The 27,271-nt window shown below is 32.3% G+C and overlaps 1 protein-coding gene across 1 annotated transcript in view; it reads left to right on the top strand.

Moving 5' to 3' along the window:
- LOC123273473 (calcium/calmodulin-dependent 3',5'-cyclic nucleotide phosphodiesterase 1-like) overlaps positions 1–27,271 on the top strand; it is a gene marked incomplete at its 5' end in the record, with an annotated part of 344,764 nt that overhangs the window by 70,018 nt on the left and 247,475 nt on the right. The window contains one exon of the mRNA XM_044741230.1: positions 5,274–5,438. Coding sequence (XP_044597165.1) covers positions 5,274–5,438 — 165 coding nt within the window. The remainder of the gene's footprint in view (positions 1–5,273; positions 5,439–27,271) is intronic.

The following is a 27,271-nucleotide window of genomic DNA, read 5'->3' as shown; positions in this document are numbered from 1 at the left end:
TGTTCATGCCACGTCTACGAGACATACTGGCGTCACAAGCCTGGGTCACTCTTTTCATCAGGTCCTTGGTCTTCTCTTCTGCGCAGCCCGCGATAATCTGGTCACTATTGAGAGCTACTAACAATGCACTTGGATCAAGAGTTTTTACCTTCCAACCAATGGTGTTAAGTTGCTTTTTAGGTCTTCTCGGGCTCTGGACGTTTGATATTTCCCAGAGAATCGCGTTGTGGTCGCTGGCTGTGTAGATATCCATCACCTTCCAGTTGATATTACCTCTGGTGAGGCTGCTACTGACGAAAGTGAGATCTACAATAGAACTTGCGTCTCCTTTGGTGTAGGTTGGTGTATCACCACTGTTGAGCAGTACTACATCTAATGTAGAAAAGGCTTCTAGTCGTTCCTTTCCTCGCGCGTTTGTATGCTTGCTGCCCCAGTCTACTGCCGAGGCGTTGAAGTCCCCGGCTATTGCCACTGGGTGGTAATGCTTCGCGTCATCGGTAAGTCGATCCAGAAATGCGGTGAATTCGACAGTAGAGAGGCTAGGTGGTGCGTAACAGCTATAGAAGCGGATGCCCTCTACTGATACTGCTACAAAGCCGGATCTCGGCGTACTTTGCTTTCTCTGTCAGCCGGATGATGAAGGCATCCGGTCTGATCAATTTCCGCGGTTTCTTTCGCTTGGGTTCAGATCGAGGCTCTTTTGTCATCTGTTTTGAGAGCACCTCTTTCTTTTGTCGCTTTAGCTCTTTCTTGGACTGAAATTTTTGCCAAACCGACGCTTTTTCCTGTTCGTCGCTTCGTACTGCCGCTCCTTGCGGAGGGCTTTTCTTCAAATCCTTTTTCTTCACGACTTGGCTGATTGCTGGGTCAGGAGAAGGTCGATCTTTTCTCTTAACTGACTTGCTGCTGGCTTTACTTTTGTCTTCCGCGACTGATTCACCGTCACCTTCGGCTCCGGTGTCCATTGTTTCGTCAGTCACGACGACAGCCTGACAGGCTTTCTCCGGTGTAGCATGGGAAATGCGCTGCAATGATGAGCGCCACTCCTCGTCCAGCTTCTCAAACCTTTGAAGGGTGTTAGCTACACCAGTCATCTTGGCCTTTATCTCTTTGTGAATGTTAACCTTTGGTTGGACGAAATCATTCAACTCACTGATCAGCTTTTCAAGGCGTTTGAGCGCTTGCGAACGCTTCATTTCAGCGTTTGTGTCAATCGCTGCTTGTTGGGCATGTAGCCCGTTTCCACTCTTGTTTGTTTCCTGTAAATTACTGTAAATAATTGAGCTCTAAGAGCTCAAAAGCATAGAGAAGCAATCCCTTTAAGCTTAGAGAACTAAAATAACACATAAATTGTATTTTTGAGCTGGGAGAGCTCAAAAACATCATTAGTGCAATTTTAAGCACCTAGGTATGAAATTAGCGGGAAGTTACACGGATGGCCTTCAGGGTCTACCGTTTTTCTGATTTTTTTTTTATCAGGGATACGCGCGCGCTCTAATTCTGAATCAATAAGGAATTAGGGTCCATGTTTTCGAGTTATTTCGATACTAAACTAACTTCAATCAACCATTAATTTTGATATATAGGATACTGACTCATTGATCGAATTATTTTGGCTGCTTACTGCTCGCTCGCAGACCAACGACTGATTAAGCTAACTATTAATTAACTGAACCGATCCCGTCTTCGCTAATACAACTGACTCCATCTTGCTGGTAATTTGCCCCTTTGCTTCTTTGGAGATCCTCCTGGTTGTACGCTCGAAGATCGACTGCCTGACGACCAGCTCAACTGACTGGAGCAGGGCCCCGACCTCTCCACTCCGATAACCGAGACTATCAACTCGAACTAATACTGTTACCCAGTACCTAAAAACGAAACTGACGAAGGCCGATACACAAGGTTTCTCCACGAGCACGAGTATATCCAAAATGCACTATTATAGACTACCCGGGGAAAAAAATTATATAAAATTATATTTAAATATATATAATTTGATCTAATTTTGTTTAAATATATAAATTTATACATAATTATATAAAATTATACATAATTGTTGACTTAAAATTTTATATAAATATATATAACTAGCTGTTACCCGCCCGCTCCGCTGGGCGCTTTATAGAATTTTATTTTCAGATCTAGACTTGAAATTTAATTGTATTGTTTTGATTTGCAGAGATTCCAAATTTTATCAAATTGACCTGTATCTTTTATCCATGTGATTATTTTAGCTAAAATTCATTGTAACTTTCAATGTGCAATCACTATAACATTCCCGTGGCTTTCTTCCAAAAATTAATATTAATTGACACGAAGAAAAAAATTTTGGAATGAGCATTGATAGTTTTAGTTAAAGTAATTGCAAGTCTCATAAGTGAAGTTGAAATCTGCCTAGCTTAAATTGCGACAAATTTCGCCGTTAATTAAAATTTTCTCCGTAACATAAATTATGCATAGAAAATTATTTGTACTTGTTTTTTTACGAATTTTCTTAAAATGAGTAGCCAAATTTCTTTTCTATATTTCATATGTTTAGAAAATGCAATGCTTTTAATCTGTTACATTTTCGGGATCCCGTAATAAGAACAATATGATCAGCAAAAATAAAATGTATGTAAAATTCTTAGTCCGTTGACTGAATAGCTACATGTAATGTTAAATTTTGGAAACGTTACAATAACTTTTTTGCCGCTGCCAAAGAGACTATTGTTGTAAGAAAATATCACTATTAAAAAATAAAAATATTTAAATTCGTTCTTTGAAGGCCATCTCGGTATTTGCCTGTTTCTCTCGAGATTCTATCAAATTTTATATTTGTAGAAATTGTATTTGAAAAATATGAATTCTTTTACCATTATCACTCTCGCACTCCTATGTGGGGGAGGAATTTCGTAAGATCCTATTCGAGATGATTTCTACATCATACATAAAAGATTCCAACAAAACTTCGATTCCATAAAAACTATCGATTGGAAATGAGAAATTTTCATTGTTAACGCCCCCACAATTCTTTTTAAGGTTAGAATTCGAGAAAATCCATTCTCATCTGAACTTGACATCGTACACGAAGATTCCTACCAAATTTAGAATCTGCAGAAGTTACAGTTTGGAAATGAAAAATTTAGATTTTAACACCTATCTTCGCAATCTCTATTGGAAGTAGAATTTTTTGGAATCCATTTTGAGTCGAACTCCTCATGACAAATGAAAGATTACTACCTAATTTCGAGTTTGTAGAAGTTATAGTTTGGAAATGGAAATTTGAAATTCTAACACCCATCCCCGCAATCCCTGTTGGAAGTAAAATTTATTGAAATCCGTTTTGAGATGATCTCTACATGGCAAATAAAAGATTCCTACCAAATTTACAGCTTTTAGAAGCTATATTTTGGAAATTAGGATTTTTGTTTGTCAACACCCACCCCCACGATCATTATTGGAGTTGATCCGTTGTGAAATCCATTCTTAGATCATTTTTATATCACATATAGAAGACTTCTACTGAATTTAGAGTTTATAGGAGCTATAACTTTTTGAAATTAAAAATTTAAATTGTTAACACCCACCCCCGCAAACTCCTGTGAAGTATCTTAAAATTCGTTCGTATATTATTTCTACATCTCTTAGAGAAAATTCCTACCCAATTGGTGTCTGTAGGAGCTATAGCTTGAAAATCAAAAAATTGTATCGTTAATACCTACCACCGCAATCCTCTGTGAGATGAGATATCGTAACATTTGTTTATAGATTATTTCTACATCTCTTACAGAAAATTCCTACCAAATTTGGAGTCGTTAGGGGCTATAGTTTAAAAACGGGAATTTTTCATTGTTAACGCCCCCGCGACCTCCCTTGTGGGTAGAATTTCGTAAAATCCGTTCTTAGCTGACTTCTACTCAGCGAAAGGAATATTCCTACCAAATTTTGTCTCTAGGTCTTATAGTTCCAGAGATATCGCGATGAGTAACTATATCTATAGAAAATCTCCTATATATATAGAAAAAGAAGGTTACAAATTCTTGTTCAAGAAGATGTTGAAGAAGAAGAAGATTTCATTTTGGTATTCCAACTTTATAGTTAATCTATATTTCAATCTATAACGCTAGTAAATACTTATACTAATACGCTGGTAAATACTTTCATTTCCTTAGTTTCAACTTATCACATATAGCAGATTCTTATCAAATTTGGGGCTTATAGGAGCTACAGCTCGGAAATTTACAATTTTCATTGTAAATACCCACCCCCCACAACCCCCTATGGAGTAGGATATCGTAGAATTCGTTCATTAATTATTTTTACATCACTTACAGAAAATTCATACAAAATTAAGAGTCTTTAGGAGCTACAGCTCGGAAATTTTTAATTTTCATTGTTAACGCCCACTGTCCCAATCCATATTGGGAGTAGATTGTCATAAAATCTGCTCTTAGATCATTTCTACCTCGCATATAGCAGATACTTTCCAAATTTAGACCCTTCTTAAAGGAGAAATTTAAAATTTTAATTGTTAACCTCCACAATCCGTATTGGGAGTAGGCTGTCATTAAATCCACTCTTGAATCATTTCTACATTACATAAAGCAGATTCTTACCAAATTTGGAGCCTATAGGAGCTACAGCTCGGAAATTTAAAATTTTCATTGTTAACAACCACCCCCGCAACCCCCTGTGGGGTGAGATATCGTAAAATTCGTTCATAAATTATTTTTACATCACTTACAAAAAATTCATACGAAATTAGGAGTCTGTAGGAGCTATACGTAAAAAAATATTAAATTTTTTTTATATAATTTTATATATTTATATATAATTTTATGTGGCCAAAACTCATACATAATTATATATAATGATTTATATATAATTATATAAAATTATATATAATTTTTTCCCCGAGTATTTTCGGAACTTTTTGAAAAATATAACTTAAAGTATTTTATTGTAAAATTTCTATTCATTTGTATAGAAAAATAGTCCAACATAATATTCAATAAAATAATTATAGATTACTTCTTCTAAATACGGGATATTAGACACAAGCTAACTTTAGAGTGTCGTTTATATCTTCTGAGTGTCTTTGTTATATTTTTTCGGAATCATCATGCTAATATTTTAATAGCGTTTATACCATTGACCGTGAGTTGAGTCATTCTGTTTTGAAAGTAATAGTACTGTTAGCTCAGTTGATAACTATTTAGATAGTAATTTTCCAAATTTGAAAAATGTCAATCACTACATATTGAAATTCAAATAAAGAAATTTGGTTTTAGCACTTTCTATTCGGCCAGACGAACAATTTACAAAAGATAATAACGCAGGGACCAGTTCTATTTCTACTACTATTACCAATAAATCCAATTGTTTAAGTACAAAGTCGTCGATTGTAGACAGTTCAGCGACTCCACTTCATTCCAGTCCATATGTAACGCATGAAGGTTAGTCACTTTAATTGTACTTTTTTTTTTTACTATAGTATAAAAAAAAAATCGGTTTGGTTCATAACCCAGACAACAATTTTGTGAAAATTCTTGCACGAATTTTTTCAGCACTCAAATAGTTGTCCTCTTTTATTCAGTTGTAATTTTTGCTACATAAATTATTAAAAGTATCCATGTAAATTATCACTGTAAGATTTTGTAAAGTATTCAATTATATTCCACAGCTAAAAAGTTGTATAAGTATGTTTTCAATTAATTTATGGAAAGATTTTGAAGAATCATGTGTACAATTAATGTAAAAGGCTTGCGCAAAAAACTTTTCGAAACCTGGGTCGAATTACTTGTAACAGTATTTCGTAATATGTATTAAGATTTATCTCATTACACAGTTGAAAATTTTCCGTCATTTCGTCAAAAGAATTTCGTGTCTAAATTTTTAATGTGTAGCATAAAAGCGTTTATATGAAAACTATACAAAAATTTGTATTCGTCATGTGTCGTTACACACGATTCGTGTACAAAATAACGCCGAATTTTTTACCGTCTATAGAACAGTCTATGTTCTACCATATTTTAGGTTAAGACGGATTATCTCAGTTCCATTCAGGTCTATACTTGGGGAAAAATCATTATGCATGAACATTAGGGTGTGTCATTTTTAGGCGATATTTTTTTTTTCTGCTATACCAGAAAATCTGGTAGTATATAAAAAATAAAAAATTATGCCGCTGAGCTAAAGGTTTTAAGTCCAATAGCGGCTTAGCTCATCAAAAAATTATATTTCCCATTTAAATAACACAGGAAAAATTTTTTTTTGTTTCAAGTGGACTTTTCGTTATTAAAAAAATTTTTTTTCGAAAAACTTTCTAACGGCTTTTGTATTAAATTAAATTCTCTCCAAAAATATCTCTTTGGACAAAAACTGTAGAACCACTATTTTCGAAGTTATAGCCCGTTAAACAGCAACATTTAAAAAAATACACATTAAATTCCATTTAAGTTTCAATTTATTACTCTTACATGAATAATTTAATTTTTTAGACATTTTTGAGCATTAAAATTTTTAATTAAAGTATTGACTCGTTCCAATATAATAATCTAAGTCAAATTATTATTAAATAGTTATTACTATTGTGAAATAATAACACTTATGGATTGAAATCATATTTTCGCGCAAATTTAAAGCAATATATTCCTTAAAAATTTATCTGTTTCAAGAACAATTTTCACTCAGCCGGATAGAGGCTTCGGGACTCCGCCACATTTGTATTTTCATCGTATTCGTATACATAAAAGCATGGTATTGTGCGCCTTCAGCAATCCAAGCTCCTCGACAGGATTTAGAATTTATGAAAGATTTACTGAATTATAAAAAAATAATTAAAAATATTTCAGAAGTAGCGTCAAAAAAATTCAGCAATCACTTGTGGTATTTATCTGAACAACTTATTTGTTTGTCATTATTTGATAATAATGTTAGCGCAGAAATCAAATTAAAATTAATTGAATCGATTCAGAAAAAAAAAAGTCAAATTAAAAACTTTAAACGATTTAATGTAAAAAATGTTAATATTAATTCTTTACTAAACAAAGAATTGTATGACTTTGCATCAGAAGAGTCGATGATTATTTTTAAAAGGGTGGAACTTCCAACTGATTTTTTAAATTTACATCTTGATCAGTGGATATCTGACAAAAGTTACAATACGTGCCTCAAAATTTTAATAAAAAATTTACACGTTGTTAATGATACTGCGGAACGGGCTGTCCAATTGATGGAAGACTACAATAAAAGCTTAACTGCTGATGAAGAGCAGAAACAGTACATATTGCAAGTTGTAACTATGTTACTATGTTAGGAAAAAATTTCCAAATGCTAACAAGCAAACGTTAATGTTACCATTTTTATATAAATGAAAAAATGAAATTTTTTGTAATTACAACGATTAATTAATAATAATTTGACTTAGATTGTTATATTGAAACGAGTTAATACTTCAATTAAAAATTTTAATGCTCAAAAATCTACAATAAAATTAAATTATTTATGTAATTAAATTATTTAATGTAATAAATTGAAAATTAAATGGAATTTAATGTGTATTTTTTGTAATCTTACCGTTTAATGGGCTATAACTTCGAAAATAGTGGTTTTACAGTTTTCGTCCAAAGAAATATTTTTGTAGAGAATTTAATTTCCTACAAAAACCATTAGAAGGTTTTTCGAAAAAAAAATTTTTTAATAACGAAAAGTCCACTTGAAACAAAAAAAAAATTTTTCCTGTGTTATTTAAATGGGAAATTGAATTTTTTGATGATCTAAGCCGCTATTGGACTTAAAACCTTTAGCTCAGTGGTATAATTTTTTATTTTCTATATACTACCAGATTTTCTGGTATAGCAGTGAAAAAAAAAATATAGTGAGGTTTGTTATATAGAGGTTAGATTAAACTCGATTCGTTATAACAAGGTAAGAAATTTTCCACTAATAAATAACAACTCATTTAAATCAAAATACAGAATTAATTATATGAAAATATTTAAATCAGTTTCCGGTCCAAATAGAAATCGTTATCAATGCGTAAGCATAGAATATAAACATAGAAAGTAAGCATACAATATAAACATAGAATGTAAGCATAGGAAATTAACATTAAGGAATAATGATAGCTTAATTTTTATTTTTCGTTTCTTTACTCGAAAAAAGTCATAAATTGTTGTCTACACATGGTCTATGTATAGGATAATTTGTAGGATACGTTATGTAGAGGTTATAGGCTGGAAAATTCGTTATATAAAGGTCAATAATAGTTTCTATCTATATTCTGCAATGATTGAACTTTTGTTATAGTATGGTTGTTTGAAAAATATGTTCGAAATGTAAAGGTATATTTTATTTTTATTTTATGTTATTTATTTAATTCAATCGACCCTAGAACAAGTGTTCGCTAAGGGCCGTAAAGTACAGAGTATTACATTAATAGTGAGTAATTTTATATAGATTGAAATAAAACATTTTAAAGTTAGTTGATATCAAATATAATATAATTATAGAAATATGATTATAATTTATAATAATTATAATATGAATATGGTTAAGGAACTAGACTAAGTAGGATTAAGGTAAGCTATTGATTTATTTAATTCAATCGACTATAAGCTGTTGAATCTGAGCATTATATATTTTTATCAAAAAACCAATTGTAGGCAGAAATTTTGAATTCTTCAAAAATTCTAGATGCAATAATGTCCGAAGGTAGTTCCATAGTTTTATCGCCGTTAGCAGGAATGAGTGCTCAAACGTTGCTGACCTGCACTGCGATTGATTGAGTACGTCATTACGACGTTTTGCTCGATCTCTAACTGACAGCAATATATGAAAATTACTGTATAGTAATTTGTCATGATTTAATTGCAACATCTTGTATACTACTGTGACGTCTGTTAAAATTTAAAATTTTGCTTTTTTTTTTAAATATATGTAACTTCTTACTTTTAGTTTACAATTTGTCATACCCTTGAAATTTGTAAAAAAGAAATCTAGCCCATATTTCCCACGATTTGATGACGTACATACGAATCACCCAGATCTCTTTGTAAGAATCAGAATTTAACGACTTTGTTTTTCTAACTTTTAAATTGGTAATATGGTGGTCACCATCACGTTTTCTGCTTAAGGTTGTAAAGGCAAGACCTATAAGGCAATAGTTGAAACTACGCATAGATTCATCCGGGTTTCGAAAAATGTAGAAAATGCGAGACGCTTGTTTTCAACAAAATACTCTTGAGCTCCCTTTCATTTTTCGATTTAATTTACATATGAGCCCCACACAATTATTGATGCTGCTAACCCTATATTTACCGCCCGAAAATCATTTTTAGGTAGTTAGATTTTGACCAGAATACCACTGTTTAGCTCCGCGTCGATCGGCTCCGGGCAAATAATTCCTCGAAAGTACAATAGACTCCGTAATATACAAGTCAGTGCTTTGCTCGTGGTTAGGCTGAACTTAGTACCACTAACGTGGTAGATTCATCGGCTATTCGATGTATGCTATAATTTATATTTTAATTTTTCTTTTGTTTTATTCATTTCCGCTGCTGAGCGTTGACTTTTTCTAAGTAAATCGCGAAGTGTATTATTTTCCACCAAGAGAGAATTGATTTATCGGCGTGAATTGCGAAGTGTATTTCCCGCCGAAGAGCGTTGATTAGATTCAAGGATTTTTCCGCGTAAACTCGCGAAGCCATATTTAATAAAATTATTTCCGCTAAAGCGTCGATTATATTTAAAATTCATTATCTAAATTACTTAACTTCTCCGGAATATCCGAAATACGGTGATTCGGTAATGAACAATACCCATAGAAGGTGAAAGTCCCATAAAACTTGGGCCACTCTTGTGAAGAAGGTATTATAAGCAGGTAGGCGGAGGGGTGTCGTGAGCAACGAGAGACGGGGCTCATCGACGGACCGAGCGAGCCATCGCTACCGCGACCGCGTCGACTGCCGTGCCACGGCATTTATGTATATAGGTTTAACTTTTGTCATGAGTTTAATTATTTTATTTATAGTTAATTATTATTATTACTATTCATTTTTTTTTTTTTTTTTTTTTTTTTTCAGGTCTAAGTATAAATTTTAATAACCAAAATCAGGATATAGTAGACCAATTTAATTTATGTTTTTCTTTTTATTTTTATTTCAAATTACAACGTTTCGTCAGCATAATTCTGACTTCATCAGGTAACCTATGTGTCAAAAATAATAGAAATTAATGAAAACAGTTAAACTGAATTATTAAGACATTATCAAATATAAATCAAAATAATACCTTGAAATATTTTATAAAAACACATAGTCACATGGTACCAAATATTACGTTCAACATTTAAAGAATACAAACACAAGTCATTGTCAACAAACATTTTAAAATTGTCAATAATAATAATAATTTCTTTCTCCGTTTACAGCATAAATATTTTAAACATTATTTCTTAATAAGTACAAAGTTACTAATAATAACCTCCAAACCATGTATGCTGCTAATGTCAGTTGCTTACTACTACTAACATACTATATACAAACTATACCAGCCCGAAACGCCAGTAGTATGACTTTACTCCACTGGGTGGTGCGATTGTTCCCGGTTACATTTGAATTTTTCAATAAGACCGAAATACAAGCAGTTTAAATTATCTGTGTCCGTCTTGCAATTCACCGAGTCATGTAAGCAAATTTGAACCATTTCGCTGATATTCCTCTTCAACCAATTTGGCTCCGAATCAATAATTTTAACATTCTCAAAATCAAAATTATGATTTAAATGAAAATGATGAGCCGCTAATGCTGTTTTATTATCCTTATCCCTGTTCTTGTCCTCACAGCTATACCGATGTTGGTAAACCCTTTTCTTCAGATATTGCTTAGTCTGACCGATGTAACACAAACCACAGCTGCAATTAATCTTGTAAATAACCTCAGACCTGTCCTCGGTTATTACTTTATCCTTTAATCTTGTATATAAGTCTCCAATCTTCTTTATGTTATAAAACGCTGGTTTCCAATCAGTTACTCTGAAGCATCTCGTGATATTTTGTGACAAGCCCTTGATATAAGGGAACCTAAAACGATTCTCCTCTTTTTCAGCTACCAAATTATCCCTTCTGTCGTTCATATGCTTATTATTAAACTTATTAATACAACAATTTATGAACCCATTGGGATAATTATTTTTCTTCAGAATAACTCGCACTTTACTAAGATTTTCTTGGCGATACACAACGTGACTCAACGTTGTAGCACGATATATCAAACCTAGTGCAACACTTGTTTTATGAGCAAGTGGATGGTGAGAATTAAAGTTCAGCAACCTCCCCGAACTAGTCGGTTTTTGGAACCACTTAGTCCTTAACTCTCCATCAGCCATTCTAACAACAATTGTATCCAGGAACGCCAGCTCCCCATCCTTTTCTCTCTCCATCGTGAACTGGATCTTCTCATGAAAACTGTTGAAACGATCCAATAAACTATCCACTTCATCCACTGGCACAGCAAGCAATGTGTCATCTACATAAAGTCTTAGAAAAGGAACATGAAACGGAAGACTATCAACAATTTTCTTCAGTATATAATCCATGACAAGATTGGCCAAGACAGGACTTGTAGGATTCCCCATGCTTGAACCATCCAACTGAAGATAGATAACCTTATTGAAAGTAAAATAACTCGTCTCAAAGCAAACACCTATCAATGAACATAACGTGCTTTTTGAGACTTTTACTAATTCTTTTATAGTCTCCCATTCCTCATTAATAATGTCTAAGACCAGTGCCTTCGGAATATTGGTGAATAAGGAGACCACATCAAGTGAAACCAAGATATAGCCCCGTGGCAACCGAGTATTATTAATAAAATTCACCATATCTGTAGAGTTTTTAATGTTAAACTCAAACGTATCAATAAGCGGTGTTAACAATCCATGGAGAAATTTAGCTAATTTGTAACATGGTGACTTAATACAGCTCACTACAGGACGAAGTTTGCATCCCGGTTTGTGAATCTTTCTGAGACCATATAACCTAGGAGGCAACGTGTTGTGTGCTTTCAAATATTTAGCCTCCAGGTCACCAATCACCGACTCCTCCAAAAGGACTCTTATTATTTCATTAACTTTATCTTGATATTTCTTCGTTGGGTCCTTATTAGTTCGTAAATAAACCAATGGATCATTCAACAATTCTTGCATCGCCAAGTCATACTCATCCCGTTTCATCAAGACCGTAGCACCACCTTTATCAGCACGCATAACTACAATATCATTCCTATTATCCAGAAATTCCTTTGTACATCTCAACTTCATCTTCATGATTTTATCTTCTCTGCTGTTTGACCGTCTACACGAATTATAAAAATTCGTGATCGAATTAATAGCACTCAGTCTGATATTATTTTTAAAGCACTCCAATTCTCTCACCTCCAGCGATTGATCTTTAATTCTGGAAATACCAAACTCTAAATCTTTTATTAGAGTAGGTATAGGGATCTTTTTAACCTCTACCTCAATCCCAACTTTTGGAGATAGCCTCAAAATATCTTCAACATACTCAGGAATTTCCTCGTTTAAAAAATTATACACAAATTTACTTTCTTCTATCTGTTCCTCTTGATCTTGAACTATCACTGTGCTTTTTTTGATAAGGTCTGCAATTTTCTTTAAATTCTTTAGTTTTATTTTCTTAAAAATTTTTTCATATCTAATTTTATTAACTTGTAAGCACCAACAATAAACTTGTGTAGCCAGCAACGATTTTAACTCTTCTTCAATCCCTTTCTTATCTTGCAACAACCTAGTTAGTTTCCAATGAGAAACTTTTATCTCAACATCCAGAACAGAATTTTTAAAATTGTTGACAATTCTTTCAACCAAATACTTAAACGGGCTTATTATATATAATACATGTACCAGTATATGCTGACGAAACGTTGTAATTTGAAATAAAAATAAAAAGAAAAACATAAATTAAATTGGTCTACTATATCCTGATTTTGGTTATTAAAATTATTACTATTGTAACTATTATTATGTTTAATTGTTTAGTTAAAAGTATTAATGAAAGATTATTAATTTAATTAACGGTTAAAACGTCGTTTGAAATAATTGAAACAATTAATTTGACAAGTTTCGTTTACAACTTTATTATTTGTTTACGGCGATTATTATTAATAATAATAATCTGTATATGATTTTTTTTGTTTACAATTATTTCTTTGATTTAAAATTATTTTAAAGGACGACTATTAGAAAAAGGAATTTAGTAGTTTGCCATCGCGCGATAGATGGCGTCGACTGTTCGCTCGCGATAAAAATCGCCGAGCTGATATAAGCGAAACCGCGACGTGATAATTTTTGTTCTTTCAAAGAACAAAAATTTACTTTATCTGAAATAATTAATTGATTAAAATATTTTGAATAAATTCGAAATATCCAATTAATTATTTTTCTAAGTCCCAGGAAATTAAATTAGTATGGGAAATAATTTTGGTAAAATAATTATGTTTGTATGAAATTATTTTTCGACGTTGAAATTGTAGGAAAATGTAATTCGATTGAAATTGATGTAATCTGTTGAATCAATTGAATGAATCTGATATTTAATTTTGAAAATATATTTAAAAACTTATAAATTTTCGGGGATTTCCCGAAGTTCGACGGCAAGCGATAGGTGGCGATAATTCACCAATACTTTTCGCTTTTATTAATAATTTTTGGGTTGATAAAGCCCAAAAATTATCCGCCGTTGAGCAACCTTTCTCTGGGTTTAATTTACTTGTCTGGAGACTTCTGGCCAAGGAAATTAAAAGAGGGTTCTCTCTACCTGGTGCGGACTACCACAGGTAAGTGAACTTATCTACCTACGAGTAAAGGCGACTCTCCACCTGGAGGCCTTCAGCCAAAAGGTGGCAACCCCAGCCGAGTAGGTGAGGGAGAGGTGGATCCTATTCACTCTTCCTTTGGGAATCGCGAATTAGGGCCTGCGGGGCGGCGCTAGTCACCTGTCAGGAGCTGGGCACCAGAGGGCCGACTGAAGGGGAATTAGCGACGCGTTTTTTGAAAGGTACGACGGGCGAATGATTTTACCAACGACGGTAATGGAAATTGTAAACGCCGTGTATGTATGGGTTTTATTTTGTTTAATCGCCGTTTTCTTTTGTAAAATGTTTAATGTTTTTGTTTATTGAAATAAAGAGGTTTTGTTTTTGTTAATATTAATTAAATTTCCGAGTTTGATTAATTTAGAAATTACCCTCGTTAGAATCCTGGACTCCGGCGAGCTTAAAATCGAGCCGGGGGTAAAAATTGGTCAAAAAGTACCCGTTACACTCTTAAAAGAGCAGACTTCCAGGGTAAGCGTACAAAACATTATTTTATAAATTTATTGTAACAGGGCTATTTACCCTGTGACGGTAAAACCGCACACGCGTGATAATTATTCGACGCAGCACTGGCGCGTCTCGGTCTTCGGGACCCATTAGCATTAAGTGGGGGAAATTTTAGGTTTCTTGGCTGATCGCGTAGCTGCGGTGAGTTAGAAGTAGTGCAGTGCTCAGTTCAACAACATCAGCAGCCAAAAAGTCCAAGAAGGAAACCAGTTTTGAACAAAGAGTTTCCTCAACACAAATTTAACCAGGTATTGAGACTTTTACATTTTTGATGAGCCAAGGGGGTCGTATACCCGGCTCATCAATTTTACTACTTCTCATTATTAAATCAAAATTTTGATAATTCAATTGTTTATAATATTTTGCCTAATAATAATCAAATAATTAATTAATTGTAATTAATTCTTATTCGTTAGCATTGTGAGCATTCTTCCTGGGGATCTTATACCCGAAAAATGTTCTAGACCTCTTGGGTTTGGAAGTCGTGAGTAATTAATTTGTTAATTTGGCCAATTGATAATTGTTAACATCTTAGATTGGTTTAAATAAATTTATTTTATTAATTAAATTCTGAACATCGAGAAGGTTCCAATCGACACGACATAGTATTCGGTACCCAAGGTCCAAAACGTGCTACGCACTAACGAACATCGGCGTCCATTTTGAGCACGCAAATTCCTGGTAATTATTTTACGCGATAATTTATTAGTAAGAACAATTGAATTATTATTATTTAATATTATTTGTTACAAGAAAGTATTATTTATTTAATATGATTTATTGAGAATTGGCTACTGAACTTCAACGCAATTAAGATTGGATACCCGTGGATAATTTTTCGTGAATTTATTTTACATTGAGATAATTTGTTTTATTAATTATTTATAAATCGAAAAATTCCACGTGGTCATTTATAGATTAAACTATTGAGGACTAAAATTATTATTTTATTGGAATTATTTATAAAAACATTTAACGGTGTGGATTACGTCCGAGAAAGTTTAGTTAATTTTATAAGGAATATTCTTAAGAATTTATCCAAAATTTAAGAAATAAATTACGAGTTGAATTGAAATAAATATTTGCGTCGATATTTTTCTTAAAAATTTATTTAATGTTGAGTATTAAACTCGTGTTGATTTTGGAAGAAGCTAAGGCGTCGTTTTAATCCGAAGTTATTGAAGGTTCTGTTTTATTAATAGTGGAAATTGTTTATGATTTTAATTGCGAGCTAATGACTGGAAAAATTGTAGTAAAGTTAACGTTGTAAGTTTTGGAGTTAAATTTTGTAATCCGGAAAATAAAAGTTAAGTAGAGCTAGTGTGTGTGAGTGAGCGGGTTATGTGTGTGAAGATCGTGCGGGATATGTGTGTGTGAGTGTACGCGTTCTCTGCTTGTTGATGAATTGCCGAGTAGAGTAACTCGTACAGTCCTAGAAGCCGTTGTATTCGCTCCGAGTGAAGCCATGGTAGGGGAAATTAAATCGACTGAAGCGTTCGCAGTGGTTACATTCGGAGTTACGGGAGGCTATTATTCCTAAAATTGTAAGCAAGTACACGTGGAAGTATTCATTTTGTTTTAATTTTAATAAATTAAAAAAAAAAAATGAGACACCAGAGTTGTTGGGTCTCAAAAAATACCAGCAGAACTATTTACTGCATTCTTTTTTATTTTTTATCATTATACGTACTTGTTGTTGATTCGTTTAACTATTAAACAACAAAACTGCAATTATTACACTGATAAAAGGATTTATTAACTATTAATAATTTAATTTATTTGAAGACAATAATTTAATTTATTAAACTTCAATAAATATTTTTTAACATTCAATAAATATTTTTTAACATTCAATAAATATTTATTTGGGAAGAAAGTACTTTTATTAATAATTAATAACTATTTATTAATAGTTAACGAATATTTATTGACAGTTAATAAGTATTTTGTTGAGTGAATTTGTTTTGCTTGTAATATCATATGATATGAAAATTGCTTATAAACAAAAATCATTTTTATAAATTATTTTCATTAATTATATTACATTATAATAACGTTTATAGTAAAATACCGAATTCTATCACAGCTCATAATTATCTTTTGTATTTTTAAATATTAAAAAGGTTAATTTATTTAGTGAATTGAATTATTATCATGTATTCCAGCTATAGGATTATAAAAAGTGTCAAAAGAAAATGGCTATTTTTGCTTTTCATTTTAAATAAATATTTGTTAACAGTTAAAAAATATTCATTAATAAACAATTCCTTCTATCGGTGTATAAAATTGTCACATATTTTTTATAACTTTTTTTTTACAATTATTTATAAAATTTTAATGTTTCTTGCCATTGACATACGTATAAAAACATACTCTGACAGCCTCCCGTAGTTCATATTTTGACTGGCGCTGGAGTCACACTCATAGCAAATAGACGCCAAGTGGGGTACAGCGGCAGTAAGTTAGAAACTGCGGTATAGACGCTCCATAAGAGGGTACCGTCAGGATTAAGAATTTTGATAGAGCGTGAGGGTCCGGTGGACAGCGCGACTTAATTAGAAACTGCGGTATAGACGCTCCATAAGAGGGTACCGTCAGGATTAAGAATTTTCGTAACGATCTCTACTTGTTGATGAATTGCCGAGTAGAGTAATTAATACACTTTAGAATCCGTTGTATAGACGCCAAACGGGGTACAGCGGTAGTAAGTTAGAAACCGCAGTATAGACGCTCCGTATGAGGGTACTGTGGGATTAGGAATTTTTTTGGATGACCCCTACTTGTTGATAAATTGCCAAGTAGGGTAATCGAGTCTTGGTGCGATGTTTTCTACTTGTTGATGAATTGCCGAGTAGAGGACTAGCACTGAGTTGAGGTGACGGTTTTAGCCCGAAATCCTCCGGTAGTTATAAGCGGTAGTGTTAAGTTAGTTGTAAGTGAGTGGTGTACGTGCAAGGGCACGAGTTGTTATTCTATTTTGTTGTTAAATAAATACCGGTCATTTTTGTTAAATAAAAATTTACTTCTTTCAGACCACCTTCCTCCACTCTCTTTCCCTGTAGGTTATAAGCTCAGCTCTGATTTCCGGTTCCAGGAACCGAGATACAAAATCCTGGTGGCGCCCTTGTTAATTTAGAATCATTTATTTATTATATTGCTTTTATTTAGATTAATAAAGGGGCCAATGGGTAAATAAAAAACACCCGTTACATTATCTTTTATATCTAACATTTATGTTCATTTTACGACTACTTTTATTTACCATTTATATTTGGGGCATTCCACGCCAAATCGACCACTTTTGAACCCGACCCCTTTAGATTTTGCTGAAACTTTTCCATCCTTTTCTACCCTTTGGAAAACATTTTTGAGAATTTTTTCAAATTTTTTTGTCCAACCTCGAAAAAGTTATGAATTTTTAAAAAAAATGGCTTTTTTATATTCAAATAGCCATAACTTTTTTAGAAACTAACTTTTGGGTAGCTTTTTTTTTAAAAATTTTTGTTTTTGAATGAACTTTTCGAAAAAATATACGAAAAAAATTTAACATGATCAATTATATAAAATAATCGGTTTTTTTTAAGTACAATCGTCATTTTTTCGAAGTCCGCCATTTTCTTTTTTTTTTTTTTTTGTAAAAAAAAACTTCAATTTATTTCACAACTATCCCCGCTAATCCCAAGCAGGGCCGATTTTTTGTTATTTATTTAAAAAAAAATTTTGTTTAATTTTAAAAAATGAAAATTTTTTTTTCATAAATACTATTTATATAACAATAAAAATGTTATTTAATGGTTCTGAGGTATTATAATTTCTATTTATTATCTTATTCGATTATAATGACTGAAATTCAAATTTTGGCGCGTCAATAGGATCGATAAACTAGGGTATGGCAATCACAGACTTACCTATAGCCAGTTTAGTAGATACACGTGATTATGTTTCGATTCAAAAATCTATAGTGTTCCTCTATATTGAAATCTAGAACATAAATTATAAATCTTTTTTGCGTTTTAGTGTCGAATAAAAAATTGTCATTACATTTGATAAATAAAAAAATTTCTCAAGTTTATGAACATGTTCCTGATTCACTCTTTGTGGAAGTGTTAATTATTTTGATTTTACTAATCTCCATTTAGTGGAATAATTTCATTGAAACATCATGGCATCAATGAAGCAATTTGATCGATGTTGTAATCCTTTTGGGCTGGAGTCTCATTGTAAAAAAATTGGTTTGCATCCAGCGACTGACATGATGAAAGAAATGTTCGGATTGAGTAATTATTATTTATTATGCAGTTCATGTCGAAAAGAAGCTTATAAGGTAGTTAAATAACAAACAAATACTCGTGATGATCCTAATGTTGATTCAAGTGATCACGAAGGCAACTCTAGTGACAGTAATGAAAACGATGATCATTTTGATAGCGATAGTAATACAACTGCCACAGATCTACCATTATCATTATCATTCCGTAAGATTTTTAAATTATTTATACGTTTCTTAATTGAATACATTTTGAGTTATTACATGTTTTTATTATTTTTTAAGGTTCTATGTCATTTGATAACGAACCAAAAAATTCACAACCAAGCTCGGCATCTCAAGTTAGCGCTGCAACTCAGTTACCTGTAATAAATCATGCATTACAGCTGTTAAATCAATCACCAATCCCATCAAGGAAATTAAATGACAATCAATTTTTAAACAACAAAATAAATCAGATATCTGACAGCTTGAAAAAGGTTTTACTCTCTTCAACTGATGAAGACCCGGTCGATGATGATGCCGAAAATTTTCGCGCTTTAATAAAATTACTGCAAGACAGATTTAACGATAAAGAAACGGAAAAATCATTGAAAATACAAATTTTAACATTATTACCTGAACAATGGAGTAAAAGACGTATTTCTGAAACTATGAGTACATCAAGACATATGTCAAGGGTAGCAAAAGCGTTGGTTGAAGAAAAAGGTCTACTTTCAGTACCTGAATCAAAATTAGGTATATATAGCATTAAATTGATGTCTTAAACACAACTGAAGACTCACTTACTCAACATCTTTTTTTATAGGGAGAAAAATTGCAGATCAAGTGAAATTGAAAGTTGAAAATTTTTATAATGATGATGAGTACAGTGCTCCGATGCCAGGTATGAAAGATTTTGTTTCAGTTCGAAATGATGATGGTAATCGAGTACCCGTCCAAAAAAGACTTGTCCTGTCTAACTTAAAAGAATTATACCAATGTTTTCGGGAAATAAACGCTGCAGAGAAAATTGGATTTTCGAGATTTGCTTCTCTGCGACCTAAACATTGTGTGTAGGCAGGGGCAAGTGGAACACATACCATCTGTGTCTGTACGATCCATCAAAACGTTAAGTTAATGATGCTTGGTAATTATCAAATTCATTAACAGTTATAAATGTGTGAATTTTTATTTAACTAAATCACAAATGTTTCAGGTGCGAATATTCATTCTCTAACAAGAAATACAGATATATCCATTACACACTATAGTGATTGTTTGAGTTTGATTGTATGAAAATCTCCATCGTTTTTATGTTATTTGGGTAGATGTGAAAACTGTCCAGGGGTAGATGAGTTGAGTAACCTTTTACTGGCATGTTTTGAAAATCACGAAATTGAGAATATTACATATAAGTATTGGATATCTAAACCGAGAAGCAGTTTAGAAACTATTATTAAGCCTATAGAAGAATTTGTTGAAGATTTTTGTACTGAATTGAAAACTCTTCTACCTCACTCATTTATTGCTAAATAACAAGCAAAATTTTTGAAAACATTGAGAGAAACATTAGAACCAAATGAATTTATCATTATTCGTGATTTTGCAGAAAATTACGCGTTCGTAGTGCAAAACGCGGCATCTGGTTTTCACTGGAACAATAATCAAGCAACAATTTTCCCATTAGTGATTTATTATAAAGTAAATGGCGAACTTGAACACAAAAGTTTAGTAATTATTTCAGATTGTAATAATCATGATGCCGTTGCCGTACATGTTTTTATCAAATTAATAACTGACTATGTGAAAAGTCTTCCTGAACGTTGTAACAAAATTTATTATTTTTCTGACGGGGCTCCTCAACAATTTAAAAACTTTAAAAACTTCGTAAATTTATATTATCACGAAGAGGATTTTGACATTCCTGCTGAATGGCATTTTTTTGCGACAGCCCATGGCAAAGATCCATGTGATGGTATTGGTGGTACCATTAAACGATATGCAGCAAGAGCAAGTCTCCAACTTGCGGTTGACAAACAAATAACAACGCCTGAAGAACTCTTTGAATGGACTTCTGATCCGGACAACTTGCCAAACATCATAACTAAGTTTTCCCCAGAAGAGGATTATAAAACAGCAGTAAATGATTTAAATGAAAGATTTTTAAAAACAAAACCGATCACAGGAACTCAACAATTACACTGTATAATTCCAGACAAAAATGGTTGTTTGTACATTAAAAACTTTTCAAATTCCAACGAGCACAAAATTTGTAAAATATTTAAACGCCAGAGACGTAATTAATAAATTGTTGAATAATTTTTCAGTCATTGAAAATTTACTTTATTAATCATTAATCCTAGTCAAAAAAATAGAAAATTAATATAATAAATAGAGATTATAATACCTTAGAACCATTAAATAACATTTTTATTGTTATATAAATAGTATTTATGAAAAAAAAATTTTCATTTTTTAAAATTAAACAAAATTTTTTTTTAAATAAATAAAAAAAATATAAAAAAAAATCGGCCCTGCTTGGGATTAGCGGGGATAGTTGTCAAATAAATTGAAGTTTTTTATGAGAAAAAAAAAAAAAGAAAATGGCGGACTTCGAAAAAATGACGATTGTACTTAAAAAAACCGATTATTTTATATAATTGATCATGTTAAATTTTTTTGTATATTTTTTCGAAAAGTTCATTCAAAAACAAAAATTTTTTAAAAAAAAAGGTACCCAAAAGTTAATTTCTAAAAAAGTTATGGCTATTTGAAAATAAAAAAGCCATTTTTTTGAAAAATTCATAACTTTTTTGAGGTTGGACAAAAAAATTTGAAAAAATTCTCCAAAATGTTTCCAAAGGGTAGAAAAGGATGGAAAAGTTTCAGCAAAATCTAAAGGGGTCGGGTTCAAAAGTGGTCGATTTGGTGTGGAATGCCCCATTTGTAAACCCAAATTTGTAACTTACAGCAGGGATCCATCATCCTTATTCTCTCAAAGTTAACCCTTAGAGATAACGTTCAAGCTTGTGTACCGTTCCACACTCCAACGCAATTTTTAATTTAGCTCCGAAACGGACAAAGTGACAACGTTCGGATATTTAAGATTTCTATTTCATAGTCCTTACGCCCATCACTCACTCCGTTCGTGACACTACACATGCAACCAAAAATATCCGTTTACCCTGTAAGGATAACCACCCGAGATGATGCCTGGAAGGTGTTATATGTTCAAGCCGTGGGAATTGGTAGATGAACCTAATACAAGCATTGAACTTTGGTTGCAGTTTTTGCTGAAGACTACTTGATATATTTGTATGAACAGTACAACAGTAATCAAATATAGGCAATATCAACGCATTTACTAGTCTTTTTCTTATCACTGTATTTAGTAGTCTACTGTTCATATTAAGTCGAGCTAGGCAGCTCATATTTTGTTGACTGATTGACACCGCTTGATTGTGCCAGGAAAGAGTATTGTCTATTATTATTCCGAGGTACTTTACCGATGTGACGTATTCAACTGGCTCTCCATTTTACCATCATCATTGAAGCATTTTTACAAGCTTGGTTGTTGACATGCTGAGGACTACCATAAATGAAGACCTCAGTTTTGTTTGTATTTAGTTTAAGTGAGTTAAATTGTAGCACCAGATCTCAATTTTAGTAATAATCGAGTTCATGTTTACAATCATCTGTTTATGGTCTAACAATTTGTATGTAAGATAAATTACCGAGTTATCAGCATAGAATATGTGTTTGCAATCAATGATTCTCCCAAGCTCAGTTACATATATAGCATACAATAAAGGACCGAGAACGCTGCCTTGTGGTACTCCTCTGTTAAGGGGGTATTCTGGTCTAGAAATTTGAAAAAATCGATTTTTTTTTGCATATTTTCAAAGTTTAGACCCTTAAAAATATGTCCTTAAATGGATTTTTCAAAATTCGAATTATTTTCGAAGATACAGTCGATTTTGTGACGCAGCATCTAAGCCGGCCGATCGTCGCGAATCACACAATAAACAGTGGCAGTTCCTGGAAGACTTGAGCACTCGTTCTTTCCAAGAACTCTTTTGTTTTCGACATAAGCCTTCATATATATTCAATATATATTTTTATACTTCTATATATACCTTTATACATACTTAATATACTAGGAATATACATACTAAATATACCAGGAACTGTTCAATGCGAAAGTTATAATGTTGATATTGTTTATCATTTATTATTCTGTTCAGTTTAGTTTCAATCTTGAAGCGAAGTAGACAAGTGCTCTGTGGATAGTTTTGTGAAATAATAAATTTTGTTTTTTTTTTATTTGCTTAAAAATGGATAGAAAAAGTGCGCGGGGAGCAGTAGTCGTCCAGATAGGCACAAGAAGAAACGATTTTCATCAAATCAATTTACCGCTGAAAAAGATTGTAGTTATACGAGTGCTTCCGCAGCAAAGTTAAAAAAGTTTGGAGATGAGGAAATAGTTATTAACAAAAATTTTGGGTACTGTCTTCTGGAATTTTTCTCAGTTTTTCAAACTCTCTCAACTTTAATTGTGTGTGCTACCTGCAAAGAAGAAATTAAATTTTCTCAAACGGCACCACGCGGTTTAGGATTTAAAATTACATTACAATTCATTAATATGGACTTTTGCTCCCAAGCATATTCACGCTGGATCTCAAACAATTCAAATTGCGAATTATTTAGCTGTTGCCATTTTTAATGAAGGTTATTTACCCATCTTAAAAATGATGGAACTTATGGGCATCACCGTTGGTACTGAAGCTCATTCATTTGCTATCAGACGTAACGAAGTTCGGATTGAGCGCTCTGAGCTACGAGCTACTGCTGCTTCTAAAGAAGGCAGAACAGCTCGATTAGCTGAAAGAACTTCACAAAACATCGAATATGAAGTTGAGGAAGGCCCAATGTATGGATCTGGAATCGCCGATTAATCCAAAGTGAGTATTGAATGTTATTATACGAGTTATTCTACTATAATTGTTTCTCAAACTTTAAACGCGTTTTTCTCAAAACTACTTTTTTTGAAGTGGTTGACATGATATCTCAAGTTCTACCCGACCGATTCTTTTAAAATTTGGTGGGAATCTTCTTTATATATCTCTCTATCGCGTCTGCTTTGAATTTTAAAAAATTTCAATTTGGAGTATTTTTAAAAAATTCGAAAAGGTCAAAAAAAAGGGGTAAAAAAAAATTAATATTTCATGTCGACGCCATTTTGTGAATTTTTTTTTTTTTTCTTGACTAAGGTCAACGCGATAGCGACATCTTTACAGATTGAGAATTTTTCAAATTTTTTTGTTTCAGATCACTACAAGGGCTGGAATCATGTCAACCAGGGTGCACCGTTTTTTTTGTAGCCCCCACTTCACCGACCTGTAATTTGTCCAATTTATCATTTTTTTTTTTTTCAATTTTTTTTTATATTATTGAAACGTTAATGAACATCATATAAAAAAACCGATGGTAAAAATGTTCTTAATTTTTTTTTTATGTTAGTTTGAAAAATGCCTAAAATTTAGGCTTCTAGACCAGAATACCCCCTTAATATTTTCCCATGATGACTGTTTTCCATCTATTCTCACCGATTGTCGTCTACAGCTCTGATGCGTGTAAAACTATTTCAGGACTCTTGGTGAGAAATTAAGTTCTTGAAGCTTCAATAGAAGAAGAGAATGATCAACACTGTCAAAGGCTTTTGTAAAATCAAAAAATATAGCAATCGTAATGAAGTGTTTGTCAATTCCCATACGTATATCACAAAAACGTAGTAACGCAGTTTGAGTGCTCGATTCTTCTCGGAAGCCCGTTTGGAATGGGTCTAATAGGGTATTTGTAGTGAGATATTTTATTAGCTGCTCATATACACATCGTTCCAGTACTTTTGATAGCGGGCAGAGGATAGAGATTGGTCTATAGTCACAATAGTTTTGCGGAGATTTTACTTTCGGGATTGGTAGTATAAAAGAGTTCTTCTATTTTTGCGGTAATTCTGAAGCTACTAGCGATGAATTGAATAGGTCAACAACAGTTTTTAAATAGTAATGCATCAATTGTTTGTGGCATCAAATAAATAAACCATCGGGACCTACTGCATTGGTATTGATGCGTGCTAGATTTCGTTTAACATCACTAGGCATGATTCCATAAAATTAAATTGATCATCACTCACTTCTCCAAAGTCAAATAAGCGTAATTGCGAACAATTATTCCCACAAGCCGTCACAAAATAGTTATTTAGTTTATTAACATTAAGATTAGGTGGACATACTGAAGATTTTGTCTTAAACAGACCTAATCTTCTAAAATCATCTCATACAGCTTTGGCAAAGTGCGTTTCAGCGATTCTCAACTCCAAAAATTTTCTTTTAGCTTGAGTTATTCTTTTCTTAACCAATCGATACACATTAGAATATTCAGTATGGGCATATCCTGTTTTTTCTGAAAATTTAATACAGCTTGTCTCTTCTGTTTTGAAGTTCTCTAATATTCCCCGTTAACCAGGGGGCCGAAGGCCGTGATGTATTCATTAAACGCTCCGAGGCAATGCAGTCCAGAGTGTTTAGAATACTATTATCTATAGATAATCAATCCTAAAAACGGGAAAGTTGGCTTTGAATGACTGAACTCTTCAATTAGTGAAATCACCGATCTTCGGAATAAAAAAATGGAAATATATAGAAAAATCTGGCTAGACATGGACTACAATCTTCGTAAAGAAGTTTAAAAGTCTAAGTATTTAATAACATCTAAAAATACACATCAAAATAGTCAATTAGTATAAGAATTACTCAGTGGGTCCTAATAGGTAACCGAATGATAGTTACGGACATTGTCTCGGATAGCTTAAGGGTAGAGCAGTTGGCGCGACACCAAAAGATCCAGGTTCGATTCCTGGTCTGAGCGGTCCGAATTATTTTTTCGGTAACCGAAAAAAATTTCACTGAGTAAAAAATATAACATCTTTGCTTAATCTTAATTAAATAAAGATTTTTAATTGTTAGATATATTCACTCAAGGATGGTATAAGTGCTCATACCGACAACAATGTGGTGAAAATAGTTAATAAGTAAAAATTAAAATTTAATTAAAATTAAAAATGTAGTCTACCATCAATTTAGATCGGGAAAGTTGGCTTTGAATTACTGAACTCTTCAATTAATAACAATATTGTTATAAAACGGCAGGAACTGTTCAAAACCAACCACAAAATCTTCTGTTAGTGTCGCATTAAGAGGTCTATAAAAAATACTGATTAAAATTTTTTTAGTATTATCACTTCATACCCGGGAAAAAATGATCAGATCTGATCAGATATGAACAGACATGAGTCTTCAGGTCTGATCAAATATGAAAAATGACCGGGTCTGATCAGACTTGGCCAGGCATGTTCATGTCTGACTCGATCAGGTCCATAAAAGAAAAAAAAAATATTGGTGCCGACGGGGATTCGAACCATGTACGTTTCGCTCTTCAGACTGATACTTTACCTGTTGACCCAATGATTTATCTTAACCCTAGTGTACCTTTCAAACTACTTTAAGTAATTTAAATTTTATACATGACTTATCCTTATAGTTAACGGAATTCTATACATAATTTATTAATTATTAATAATTCATTATACACAGTAGAAAATTTCGCGTCATTGCGTCAAAAAATTTTGTGTTAAAAATTATTATGTTAAATATTTAACACTTTTTTGTGTTGATTTAACAGAATAAATGTTAAATATACACATAAAAGTGTTAAATAATTAACACAAAAATTTTTAACACTAAGATTTTTGACGCAATGACGCAAAATTTTTTACTGTGTACAGGGTGATCCAAAATTACTTTTACAGCGAAGATATTCGAATAGAGGAAACGATTCTGAGCAGAAAACTTCTTAGTCGTTACTGAAAATTTTGAGTAGTTTTTGAGTTATTCAAAATTTTCGTTGACCAATCAGATACGAGATTTAACATTTAAAAAAAAATACAAAAGAATAAATTATAAATTTGGCTGCGTTGCGATTTCCAACTTCACGTTTTACTTTTGTTTGTTTACTTTTTTTAAATAATTCTAATTTTTAAGAGTTTAAACAAATGTAACTTTCAAAATAAAATTAAATACTCAATTTTAAACTCAATTTCAAAATTTAAGGAAGCTATTGAATTAATAAATGGATAGGTAATCAAAGATAAAAATTAATTTCTTGTAGACAATTAAGAGAATGAATCCCATGTTACTTATAAGGTTAAAGACAATAACGTTAATCAAGAAAATAAGAAGGGTAATACAGGCTGTCTATCAGGATATTTATAAAGACTCTTATTAGGAAAATTAAAAAGACAACACCTAGGCTGCTCATCAGGATAATTTTAAGGACTTTTAACAGGAAAACTAAAACAACAAAATCCAGACTGCTTATCAGGATATTTTTAAAGAAAATTTAAAGGAAAAAATTCAGGCTGCATATCAAGATAATTATCAGGACTCTTATCAGGAAAATTAAAAGGACAAAATCTAGGCTACTTCTCAGAATAATTTTAAGGTCTTTGACCGGGCCGAGGACGAGAATGACTTCCAGGTTGCTTATCAGGATAATTTTAAGGACTCTTTTAAGGAAAATT

The sequence above is a fragment of the Cotesia glomerata genome, linkage group LG1 (assembly GCF_020080835.1).
Source record: "Cotesia glomerata isolate CgM1 linkage group LG1, MPM_Cglom_v2.3, whole genome shotgun sequence".
Classification (NCBI taxonomy): Eukaryota; Metazoa; Arthropoda; class Insecta; order Hymenoptera; family Braconidae; genus Cotesia; species Cotesia glomerata.
The sequence above is the reverse complement of the archived record's forward strand: the minus strand, read 5'-3'. Positions and strand labels throughout refer to the sequence as shown.